Source organism: Epinephelus moara, chromosome 7 (genome assembly GCF_006386435.1).
Source record: "Epinephelus moara isolate mb chromosome 7, YSFRI_EMoa_1.0, whole genome shotgun sequence".
In the NCBI taxonomy this organism is placed as follows: domain Eukaryota; kingdom Metazoa; phylum Chordata; class Actinopteri; order Perciformes; family Serranidae; genus Epinephelus; species Epinephelus moara.
In genome coordinates this window covers 13,401,387-13,413,956 of record NC_065512.1, presented here as the reverse complement: position 1 = coordinate 13,413,956, position 12,570 = coordinate 13,401,387, and the positions used below count along the sequence as shown (strand labels likewise).

Here is a 12,570-nt window from a genome sequence, read left to right as displayed (position 1 = left end):
TTGTATAGCTTAGTGAGCAGGGCCAGGGCTGATAGAACCAGATGTAATATCAAGCATAGCAATCCGCTAAATATCAGCACACACACACACACACACACACACACACACACACTCAGACACACTCCACTATTAATATATTATTGTGTATTTCTCACTTGCAGCCAACATAAATAGCGTTATGTGCTCGAACATGTTGACAAAGCAGCCATGGCTCATTGGTGGTTGATGGATGGCCGTGTGTGCCATGCTAATTATTAGTACACATAAAAGGATGCTGTTATTTCCAGACCTGGCCCCAGCAGGTCCCAGCCGGAGGGGTCACTGGGTAAATACGGAGCCATCAGTCTGCGACTATATCACTCAATCTTGATGTATGAGCAACGAGGTACAAATTAAACGCGCGGCGACCTTCTAGGGGGTACGGCACTCAACAGGACGCCATTTGGGCTAATTCCTGCATGGGGTTCAGACAATAGGCCACTATACCACATGGTGTAATTACTTTGTGTACACACATCTGGAATTAAGCTCCCAGAGGAAGCTAATACACTTGAAAAAAAAAAGGCCAAGAATTTTAGATGTGCAAAATTTAGTATGTGTGGGAAGAACAAGTGGAGGGAGCATGCGAGTGTGTTTGCGCACGAATGCATGTGTGGCGGCGGACTTCAAATGCAGATGCTGATGAACATACGGCAACTCTTGACCTTCCCATGTCATCTGCTCAAAGTTAATCATTGCCGTCGAAACAAGGAGGAAAAATCCTCTTTGAGCACCGAGCTCAAAGAAGATTACATGTCATACATACAGTATCCCTCAAATCTCTGGCTTGCCTTCTATTTTCCCCCGACACTTATAGGCTTCCCGCTCCGGTTACAGCCATCTTGCTTCTATTTGACGATGCTACAGCCCCACTTTCCATACCAATCCTATCTGTGTCATTTTGACGAACACAGGCAGAGAGATGTACCATGTAGGGGGGCTCCAGATTAGGGTTGCATCTGGATTTTATAGCAGCTCAATTTTCCATGCTGGTGCGTGGCTCAGATTGGATGTGATGAGCTGGGTTGGCGAACATGGAGTCTATACGTGAATGTCAACTCTGGACTGATATTGATATTGATCCACAGGTTGAGACAGTTGCTGAGCATCAACACGGTCTGAGAAAGCGTGAATCTGCAGCAGGATGCACATTTTCCAGACATAAGGGATGGAGATTAGCTCCGAACTGCTGTTACTATCTTGAAAATGTGCTTAATTCTGTCTTTAATTTTGTAATATACCAGGACTATCGTCTTGTTTATGTTCTTGAGTAACGAAGTAGGTTTCCACTCGGGTTGCAACTAACAATTATTTTTGTTGTCCATTATTTTCTTTATCAATCGATAAGTTCTTTGGTCTATAAGAGAGCAGGAAATGGTGAAAAACGTCAGTTTCCCAAAGCCCAAGATGACGTCCTCACGTCTTGTTTTGTCCTCAAATCAAAGATATCCAGTTTACTGTCATAGAGGAGTAAATAAACCATAAAATAATAATATTTAAGAAACTGCAATCAGAGAATTTTGACTTCTTTTTCTTTAAAAAGAATTCTCAAATTAATCGATTATCTAATTAGTTGCCATTTACTTTAATAGTTGACAACTAGTCGATTATTTGTTGCCACTCTAGTTTCCACATTGTGTAAACTTCAAAGCTCCTGGTGCATAAGTATTTTAAAACTCAAGTACAAATATTTATAACTTTATTGATAGTTTACTTGTACAAGATGTACATTCATATTTTGCGAATCAAAAGGGGAAAAACAAACCGTACGATGATTCATGTTTAGGCATGCTTGCATATGAAATGATAATCATTTTTTAATGGGTACAACAAATTCCATGGAGTATTGTTTCAATTCAACCATCCCTGAAATGTTTGTAAACTCGGACACGCTACATTTTTTTTGTTTTTTTAGGCAAACAATGCACTACAGCCACACCTCCTAATTCAAATTTAAACACTTAAAAAAAACATACAAAAATAAATGCAAAGCCATGTAAAAATGTACACTTGTAGTTCAACGATTTCATCTCTCATAAACTTTCAGACAAAAAATAATAAATAAAACACCCATATGTTTAATTTAAAAATGGAGACATAGATAAACAATTCTAAATGGAGGTCTGTTAACAGAGAGAAATGCTTTTTTTGGAGACTGTTAGAGGTACGTAGATCTCAAAGTGATCTACATGTTTGGCGCAGCTCTGACAGCAGTGTTTAAAAAGGTTGTCAAAATAATCCAAAAAGTTTTTGTCTGGAGCAATTTGTGAAATACTGTTTGAGTTGTCGGGGAAATTAATGATGAAAAGTCACCTAGAACATGCAGAATTAAGCTAATCATATTGTAAACAACTGTTCGGTTTGGATTACAATGCTAATTTGTTGATTTTATTGTGAACACTTTCCAAACATTTCCTAACGTAAATGGATTTAGAGTAGCAAAGTGATTTTATTTAATCATCCAGAACCCGAATAAAACTTTCTGCAGCGTGTGTGTGCTCGTGTTTTCCTCAACAAGTGACAAACTGCACCTGATGTATACAAAACTGCTTGGATACATACGTGGGATATGGCACCTGGTCATGAGCGACTTTCCTCGGACTTAACAAAATACACACTGCTGTAGAAAAACTGGTGTGTTTGGCAAAGATATTCAACACTCCAACAGAAAAGAAAAAATCATTGGGTCTCTTTATCGTTGAGGATTAACTGCTAGCTGTTTTTACTTTTTTGCTATTTACAGTATTGCACTTAAACTGCACACCATTGCATTTCAGTTTGACTGATGCTTTCTTCATATTTTCAGAATTACAAAAAAAAGAAAAGGAGGGAAAAAAAAAGGTATACCCTTTATCCAAGATAATGTCCTTTTTGCTGATCACATGACAATATCAAATCCCCCCCGTCCCCCTTTAATTAGTAAAGTAGTATCTGCTTGTAGTGCCGTTTGTAAAACACCCACATACAAGACCTGAAGTGCAAAGGCTATCTTCACTTCTTTACCCAGGATACAACACAACAAACAGAAAGAAATAAAGACAGAGAGAGAGGGAGCACGCTGTGAGGAGAAATGCAAAACCTCGCCGACACATGCCCAGCAACACAGAGTAACATCTCTCCCCTCTGCAGCAAAGGAAACATGAGTTGTTGCTTTTGTTACAGCACAAGTCCAGAAGAAGAAGGATATCAAACCATAATGGAGACCTTTGTAGGTGTAGGAGGGGGGGTGTGGGCATGTTGAATGGCAGTGTTAAAAACAGTTGTCGAGCGTTTATGTCAGGTGTGGATGGAGGCCAGTCCCAGAACGGTCCTCCATTAGAGCTCATGCACTTGGCAGCAGCAGGGAACACAGTGGTTGGAGACAAATATGGCCTTTTTTAAATGTTTTTTCTTCGTTTTTCTAGTGAGGGGCGGGGGAGGGTGTAAAGGTGAGAGCCGTTCCAATGCCTCGGTGAGGTGGGTCTGTTTTCCCCCCATGCTCAACCCCTCCGCATTGTCAACATGGCGGCAGCCAGCGTCAGCGAGGCTCTGCTTTTGGCCCTGCTGCTGCCTGCCAGTTTGCTTTGTTCTAACGTCTTCTGGTCTGACGGGCCCCGGCCTGGCCCTCAGACAGACATCCACATGTGTTTGTACGGTCCTTGGGATGTGATCTGTGCCTGGAGTGGACTGAGCCACTGGCCCCGCAGAAGTCCTGCCTGTTGGGGCGAAAAGTAAAAGGTGATTTCATTGGTATTTAATTACCGTTCTCTACAAGTGGTTTGTTTTGGCAGCTGGTTTTGTGACAATTTTCTCGCTCCCTCCTTTTTATTTTTTTTTTATTTTCCTCCTCCACTGTTCTCCCCTCTTTCTCTCTCACACACACTCTCTCTCCCCCCTCTCTGTATGTGTTCCTCTCTTTCATTCTCACTCAGTGTTTTTGTTTAGTTTAGTTTTAGCTGTGAGTGTCACGGCCCTTTCACAGGCTCAGTCTTGTGTGAGAGGCGATTATGGGCATCAGGCGAGCGGAGGGGCAGCCCGGTGGGGTCAGAGTCCCAGAGCCTCGGCGTGTTTTCTTGCCTTGAGTCGCAGGTCGGCGATGCTCGAGTTCTTGCTGTTGCTTTTGGCAGCTGCCGCCACCGCCGCCGCTGCAGAGGCCGAGTCGGCGAGCGATGCGATAGGTAGTCCGAACGGAGGAGGCGGGAACATCAGGTAGGGAGCGTGAGCGGCCAGGTGAGGGTGCAGGTGAGGGTGGGAGTGGGCAACGCCGTCCAACTGGAGCTGGGCTTGGACCTGCAGAACGGCAAAACACAAAGTTAGTCAGCACGGGTGCCTCAGGCCATGTGTGTGTGTGTGTGTGTGTGTGTGTGTGTGTGTGTGTGTGTGTGTGAAGAGGGGTGAGGATTTAGGTTTCACAGTCTGACACTATTAAATTCCCCCTCAAATTTTACCCCCTCAAAGCTGTTGCTTACAGTGTGTTTTCTAAGAAAATAGTTAAGGGCTGCACTCTGCGCTTCAGCCCCTTTTTTTCATGTCAGCTATTCTAAAAGTTAATGAATCATACATTGCTCTCAGACACCACATCCAATTTAATCGTCTAGAATCAAAGTCTTTCGAGGACCCAGAACAGATTTGTTTAATTCAGACTGAGGACTCGGTTATACCCTTGGAAATATGCAGTCTTGTTACCCTGATTATGTATTCAATTGCATAAATAAACAATTTTGCACTAAAAAGATATTCACATATTTGGAGTTATAAATATTTATCCAGACATATTCCTGAGTCAAGGGAAAAAAAAGGAACCATAAGGAGCATAGAATATCAGTTTTCACATTCTTGGCAATTATTTTATAAGAAGTAGGTGAAAATTAAGCATCCACTCACTTCAGAGGGAGCGAGCTGAGCCTGTTGCCATTCCTCATGTGTTTCAAACACCGCAGGAAGAAGTGGGGAAAACTAAAGTATTTCGTGCTTTCTTCTCCAACCAAAATAGAACGATATAAAGTCAAAGTTTTAACTCGACTAAATATTTTTTCTTCTCCCCACTCCGTTCCCTTTCATATTGGCCTTAAAATGACTGAAAACGACTTAAGTTGTTAAATGAAAGGGAGAATTAATTCGAACCACAGATGTATCACAGTGCCGCGATAGCATCCGAAACAAAACCTCCTGCAAACAACGAGCGTTTCCACACACTAACAATTGGGGTAACAAACTGCAGCTGCGACTGATAATTTCCAAATGTACAGTGTGAAAACATCTGATTAAAATGTATGAGCTCTGATGGTAAGCAACTTCTTGAAACTTGGGTTTGATGGGGTGTTCTGGGGGGACGTGACAGAACATGATCTGTCCCTGAGGAGACAGATAGTGGACGTTTGACGCATGTGTATCTTCGTACATGTGCATATGAGTTTGTCACGCACGTACACGCTCACAGCTTGCATAGTATTTTGTTTATAAGGATGATTTGGGCAGTTTTTCGTCACTTGTTGGCACTGGTGTAGGGGCAGTTGTTGCAGTGGGTGTACTACAAGTACAATGGGTTGGTTACAGAGGACATCTCTCCTATATATTCCTTTTTGACTGATAGGTGGGGATACTAAGAGGTGGGTACACCCCGTATACCTGTGACACCCCTCATTACACTACGGCTTGTTGGTTGAAACTGAAAAAGAACAAGAAGGAGCCAGATTCGACCCTCAGACCTTATACTTACAGGTCACGCACCTTATCCAACCACACCACTCGCCATTCACTTGTTTTATATGCATATGCAGCATTGTAATACCCGTGCACGCTGCCCAACGCCCAGCTCAACCTCAAACAGCGAGCCTATCTCGGTATGCAGGCCTCAAGCCTCCACCCCTGCCAGTGCAGCTCAACGCCAATATCCATCAGAGCCCACTCCATTCGCCGCTTTCATCATCTCTTTTATGTGCTCGCGCCTGCCGCACTGTTGGCTTAATTAGGCCGCCGCTTTTTTTTCCACGAGGGGTCAAGCAGACAACACAGCAGCCAGGACGCGAGAGCAGATAGCAGCAGATCAAAATGTCTGTCCAGCTCTCCCTCTCTCCCTGTTACAGCTCAACCTCTCTCCACACAGCCAGGAGGTGAAAGGTGCACTGAGGTCTGAGCTCGCTCCCTCCCCCCCCTCTCCAACACACACACACACACACACACACACACACACACACACACACACACACACCCAGTCTCTCATCACTCACATCTAATAGCTGCACATGGCCTATAGATTCTTGTGAGCATACAAATATAGAAGGCTTGCGCTTTGACACAGATTCCACCACAGGAAAACACACACATGTAGCTCCAGCTCACTACAGCCACCGTCTTCACCTCCTCCACAACAACATGCTGAGTAATCATCTTTTCTTTCTTCCTGCATTTTTAACTTTCCTACATTTATTCTGCCCGCCCCTCCTGATTGGATGCTTCTAAATGTTTGTCAGCTCTAATAAAAGACCACGGCCTACCTGTTGGAAGGGCATCCGTAGGGCACCCATATTGACATAGGGTGCTACTCTGCACGCGTCAAGGTGACTGCCGCTGCCCAGAATAACACCTGGAGAGAAGGGAAAGATGTCTGTCAGACAGCCAGACAGTTGTTGTTATGTGAGATGAGCAGGTCACAGTTTTTTTTTCTTTTTTCCACATGCAGTTAAAAAAGTGTCAAATTGCAAAAATATATAAAATAATAAATAACCACCCACCAAAAAAGGAAAAATATAAATAACATCATTCAGAAAGTGATTTTTAAAAAAAAAGAAAAAGCGACATTTACCTTTGTGCATCTGGTTTTCTTGTTTTCGACATTTTGCTCTTCTGTTCTGAAACCAGACCTGTAATGAGAAAAGAAGGGAGTTATCTAGAGGAAAAATACTAAAAATTAAAAATAAACACAGCTTTTAACAAAACGTAATTGCTGTCCTTTTTAAAAAAAAAAAAAAAAAAAATCATACCTGATTTTATTTTAATAGTATTATAATTTATTTGTAACAAGTATAAAGAAAATTCAGAGGCAGGTATGAGCACATTAAATCTTAATTAGCTGCTTGTAGAGAAAAAATAACTGTCAGTTTTTGTGATATAAAAATAAAGATTTAAAGGACATAAATAAGGCTGGAATTTGTTAGAAATGTATGCAAGACTAAATTAAAAAATAAAAACGACTACAGAAAATCCTGAATCAAAAAACAAGGTCACTATAAACGTGATATTTAGTTTTACAGCAAAATCTTCGAGGAACATTATGATGTTAGATAATAAAATGTAATAAAATGACTATAAACTCAGCACAATCATACACTATAAAAATGCAATGGAAATATTCTGTCAAAATATCTTTAAAAAGATGCAATAATAATACTAATACTAATAATGCTAATAATAATAATAATAATAATAAAAGCCTTCGTTAAGCAGCTTCCAATTAGCTGTCTGTCTTTGAAGCTGCAGGCTGCAGGCTGCGGCCTATTGTTAATCATCATCAACCTAATTTGCCTCGGTGAATAACATTATCTCCCCTCCCCTCCGACCCCCGCAATGATTATCATTTACAGATGCGAAATTAGCGGCTGGTCGCGGGACCACAAAGGGCGCAGACTGATGATGATGATGGGGATGATGATGGTGGTGATGATGATGATGACTCAAGGTGCCGTGGAGCCATTTTGAGCTGCGAGCATCAGCGTGTCGATGGGACTACAATTACTATTATGGACTGAGAGACGAGCGGCAGATGAGCCGAAGTCAAATGGAAATATTAAAATGCATACACACTGCTCTATTCTGCAAATAATAATCGTGTAAACATATTTTTAATAAAGGTTTTAATATTTTATATTTTTTTAATAGCATTAAATTGCAAGTTGCATTAATGTGAGGTGTTTTATTTATTTTTTACTAATTAAGTAACATTATTTTAATTATTATTTCCATCATTCCTGCTGTTATTTTCATTATTAATAATAATAATATTAATAATAATAAATAAAAGCACACATTGTAAATTGTCATGCATGTATAGGCGATGTGTAACCAGCTCTGCGGCGTTAAATGATGCTAGAAAAAGGTGTTTATGAAAATCCCAGGTGATTGTGCATGGACGCACCGTAATCCCTCAGATAAATCAAGGCTAATATTAGACGGGCCCGGGATCAATTCCAATTACGCGCCAGTATGTTAAGCAAAGTGAACTACACTGGTTCAGACAGTTATTTCTTCATTAAGGGCCACTCAATGATGCGCTTCACAAATACCCTAATCTCATTTCCTTTTTGATTTTTTATTAGAGACAGTGAATAATGACATTTAATTTAGCAGCGCGCCAGAAACCCAAAGATATTAGTCCTAACCGAATTACTGCCTGCTCCTCACCAAGCTCTCATAACTTTCAATTAGATTCATTGACAGCTGCTCGGAGCGCAGGTTTCACAGCCTGCAACAGCCTCTGCTGCAATCCACGCGCACTAAGTGTGGAGACAACGTGCCCCCAAAACGCACCTTAAAATGCTTTATTTGTCCAAGCAGACGCCATCAGTGCTCTCTGATCACAGGACACACACACACAGGAGCATATTCACACCACAGATTATTTAAATGCGATGAACTTTATTAGTGATAACTGCAGTGTTGTTCTGTCAGCCAAGCCCGAGCTCAAAATGGTAGTCGGTGGGCTTATAAAGCTCCATGATGGCTTTTATTCATCCGATTAGATCGCTGAACAGCAGCAGAGTTGGGCCAGAATTGAGTTATTTCTAATCTGTTTTTATGGGGACACTACATCAAGCCAATGGCAGATATTACAAAGAAAATGAGGAGAGATACGAGTTGACATAAGAGCGCGTCCCCTGAAGCAGCCATTCAGGCTCTTCATTCATTTTAATCATTGCTGGGATTTTTTTTTTTTTGCTCCCCTAAGGCTGCTCGGATCGTTGATCGTAGGGCTGCTGGATCTGCAGGCCTACTGCTGCAACCTCAGTAGGGTTGTTGCATCCCGGATCATTTACAGCAGCAGCAGCACGTGTTTGATAGCATCGACTCATGCTGCCAACACAGCCTGTAAAAGTTTATTATTTATATATTAGTGTCGTTTTCTTTCATGTTTTCGTTACTGTGTGTTGATTGCACCACAGAAGACACAGACACGTGGTTTAACACTGAGTCAAAATGTGAATTAATTTCAATATGCGAGCCTACAAATCCTGAAAGAGCCAAATTAATCGTGCACACAATTTTTGCAGGATTTTATACAACTGTAACAGTGAAAGTGAGACACCCTGCAGGAGTATTACGACACCACGAGGAATTTTAAAAAGCAGATTGCGATGAAATTAAACTACTGAGTGCAACAGACACTTTAAAAATCCAAAAAGGAATATTATAAGATTATTTTAGTGTTTTTTAAAACAAAATGTACATCATTTATCTCTCAGGTGTGTAAAGTAATCATGCCTGCACCCTAATGAGATATTGATATTTTTATTTATTTATTTTCAGTGTTGCAGGACACACAACAATCTTTCGATTTACACATTTTCTTTGATTTATATATTTTTTTAAAAAAGCTGGAAAACATGATCAGCATGAGGTCAAACTGGATTAATAAAAACTGGATTATTTTTTATTTTTCTAAAAAAAGGAAATTTGAAAAAGAGCTGATAATAAAATGTGTTTATTAGGTGCGTTAATTGTTTTATATGCAAATAAATTCAAGATAAATCTATACTTTTCCATGTTGCACACATTTTTGAATAAATATCAGTGATCGCAGCTTCAATTAAAGACTGATTAGATCACAATCAAAACTATAATACTCCTAATATCACTTCTTAACACTGAGAATATTGTCACACTGACACACTGCCAGTCCCTGCAAGACTGTTTCCTGCTCACACTGCAGCCCCGCTGGGTTTGCCATTTTGACTCAGTTAAGTTAGAGAAAATAGGAAGAAGAAGAGGAGGAAGAGGAGGAAGAGGAGTAGACCCTCACCTGCACTCTGGCCTCGGACAGTCCCAGCCGCTGGCTCAGCTCCTCTCTCATGAAAGCGTCCGGGTAGTGCGTCTCGTCGAAGAGCCGCTCCAGCTCGTTGAGTTGCTCCAAGGTGAAGTTAGTGCGACTCCTCCGCTGCTTCAGTTTGCCCTGTGCATCCTCGTCCTCCGACTTCACGTCCTCCTTCTTCTCCTTGCACTCGTAAATCCCTGTTAAACGGCCCACGGTTTAAATAAATAAATAAATAAAAAACAAAGAAGGAAAAGATGGCGTTTACATTCTGGACTTTACGCCCTCCTGCAGCAGCAACATAAACATCCACTATCTATCTCACATTACTGGCCCCCACATAGCCTCTACACCGGGCCCTGTCAGGGGCCTTAGGCCTGGCAATTTGGCAGCAACACACACATTACACAGCCTGTTTCTTCAAGAGAAGGAGAAGGAGGCCTGTGGCTGCGTTTCCAGCCTCCATAAGTCAGTGTAATGTCAGGGAAAGTAAATCAGTCAATACATGGCATGTAAGCCTAATAAGGGCAGAGGCGATTTAAAGAGCAGAGAATTAAGCTCCGGCTAAACGGAGCAGATTTGGGCCTAATTACTCGCCTCCGTAAAACACACTGAGGTTATTTCAGGCTATAAATAAAAAATGGGCACTCTTAACATTTCATCTCCTTATCATGTCTTTATCTCACTCACTGTGACACACTGACAATATTCCTTTAACCTTATACTGCACCAAGGTGTTATCAGTGTGTTGGTATCATTAGCTGGCCTGTTTTGTTATGGCGTGAAAATGTGTTTCTCCACACCTGGAAGTCATTTAATATTACGTATAATGTCATATAAAAATGCCTATGAAATTAACCCCACACACAGAGATTGAGCCTCCCTCTATTAGCTTGCATTGATGTTAAAGTATGAGGCACAATAATACCGCTTATAATGCTGATTCTTTTTCACCCTGCCTGCAAGATAAATATAGAAACCAGCTAAATGGGTGAAAACAGGCCTGCACCTTTTAACAATTAATTAAAGAAGGATATCCATTTTTAAAAGTGGCAGATTTTCAATTTGCAGGAATTTAACACGTGAAAGTGTGATTTTTTGGAGTGCATAATCCAAACTAGCAAACCATACAGAGTGTAGATTTTAAAGGGGACACTACATCACTGTAGTATTAGTGATAAGCTTTTAAATAATGGCACATATGATATAAAATGATAAGATAAAAAGGAAAATAAAGTGGAGTATATACACTTTATTACATCCTCTTAGTGGACAAATATTTTCCTGTTGGCACAAAATGTTAAACTGCCATTAAAATGAGGCTAAACTGAGTATTAAACGTTACAAATGTGATTAAATTATATTTTAAAAATTACAATAAGCGTATTTTCGTTTGGGCACCGAGTGAACGTCTGACAACAATCATCAAACAGTTAAAACGACCATCAGACGAAGGGCCCGCCTCCTGCTATGTTAAATAATCATTATAACAACACAATAATGTGCTAACTTTCTAAATCTACTCCAACTAAACGCGCACTCGTGCGTAAACTCATTTTTACGCGTGGATTTGTGAAAACAAAACAACCAAAATAAAAAAAGAAAGAAAGAAAAACGTCGCTCTCGATACTAAACTGAACTTGAGACATTTCCCCCGACACAATACGGAGCATTTTTCTCCTAAAGATATTAAATAAATCTTACCCTCAGTCGCTCTCGAAACATTAAAGTCCTTGAGTTTCTCCTTTTCCAGCTCGACGTGGTCCTTGAACAGATGCACCGGGCAGCCCTCCGTTATGTCCTGCAGGTTTGTCTCCGGGCTGCCCAGCTCCCTCGCCCGTGTCAAGCCGCTCTCCAAAACTTCCCTGTACGTGATACTCTCTTTGCTGCTCTCCTTGGTTTTCTGATCGAAAGATTTCGACACGAATGCCGTAAGTTCTTCCATGGTCGGCTCTGCGCGCTCAGTAGTGGTCCCGGTCAAGGAAATCCACCGTGAATTCTCAGTGTGTGTGTATACCTTACCGTGTCTATATAGCACCAGCACTGCGCACGGATACGCTCGTTTTTTGGGGAGGCTGGCAGCAGCGATAGATAGAAGGGGTGGAGAGGAGGTGAGATCACTCCTGCTGTTGTGACTGTGTATTTGAGAGCACACTATTTATACACGGCCACCTCAGCCCAGCCCCCCCACCCCCTCTTCCCTCCGATCTCTGTGTCTTGAGCAATTACAGGCCGGCTCGACTTTGCAGAATTCAACTTTCAGCAGCTTTTTTTTCTCTTCTTCTTCTTCCTCTTCTTCTTCCTCCACAAATCAATGATGGAGCTGATGGAGGCGGTTAATTGAATTACGGGGTCATTAAAATGCCTACGGTGGCTCTCTCCTGCGAGGAGGCTGTATATGGCTGTTATGTCTAATTAATTCGGCGAAAATTTAATTAACGCGATTAGGAGATACAGTTGCTGGGTTTGTGGGATTGCCCCGTGATTTTTTATTTTTTTTCCACGGTGTTTGTTGAGTTGATAAATGT

The 12,570-nt window shown here is 41.3% G+C and overlaps 1 protein-coding gene across 2 annotated transcripts; it reads right to left on the bottom strand.

Moving 5' to 3' along the window:
- Positions 1-3,434: 3,434 nt before the first annotated feature.
- Positions 3,435-12,172, bottom strand: shox (short stature homeobox). Of its 2 annotated transcripts, none has more exons than XM_050049074.1 (6): positions 11,747-12,172; positions 10,034-10,242; positions 6,824-6,881; positions 6,516-6,625; positions 4,096-4,308; positions 3,435-3,734 (listed from the first exon to the last, which is right to left on the bottom strand). In XM_050049074.1, the coding sequence occupies exons 1-6, from the start codon at positions 11,985-11,987 to the stop codon at positions 3,645-3,647; spliced, it is 921 nt and encodes a 306-aa protein (XP_049905031.1). In that variant the 5' UTR covers positions 11,988-12,172; the 3' UTR covers positions 3,435-3,644. The 2 variants fall into 2 exon arrangements, with proteins under 2 accessions (XP_049905031.1, XP_049905032.1); XM_050049075.1 differs by having other exon boundaries at positions 6,516-6,604.
- Between the last annotated feature and the right edge of the window lie 398 nt (positions 12,173-12,570).

What these genes read in the sequence shown, in the direction of transcription:
- shox (XM_050049074.1), bottom strand. Translation starts at nt 11,987, where the DNA reads ATGGAAGAACTTACGGCATTCGTGTCGAAATCTTTCGATCAGAAAACC. An exon ending in TGTTTCGAGAGCGACTGAGG is followed by an intron (nt 10,243 to 11,746) that starts GTAAGATTTATT and finishes GCCGTTTAACAG; the next exon opens with GGATTTACGAGTGCAAGGAG. An exon ending in TCGCCGACCTGCGACTCAAG is followed by an intron (nt 3,735 to 4,095) that starts GCAAGAAAACAC and finishes TCGCCCCAACAG; the next exon opens with GCAGGACTTCTGCGGGGCCA.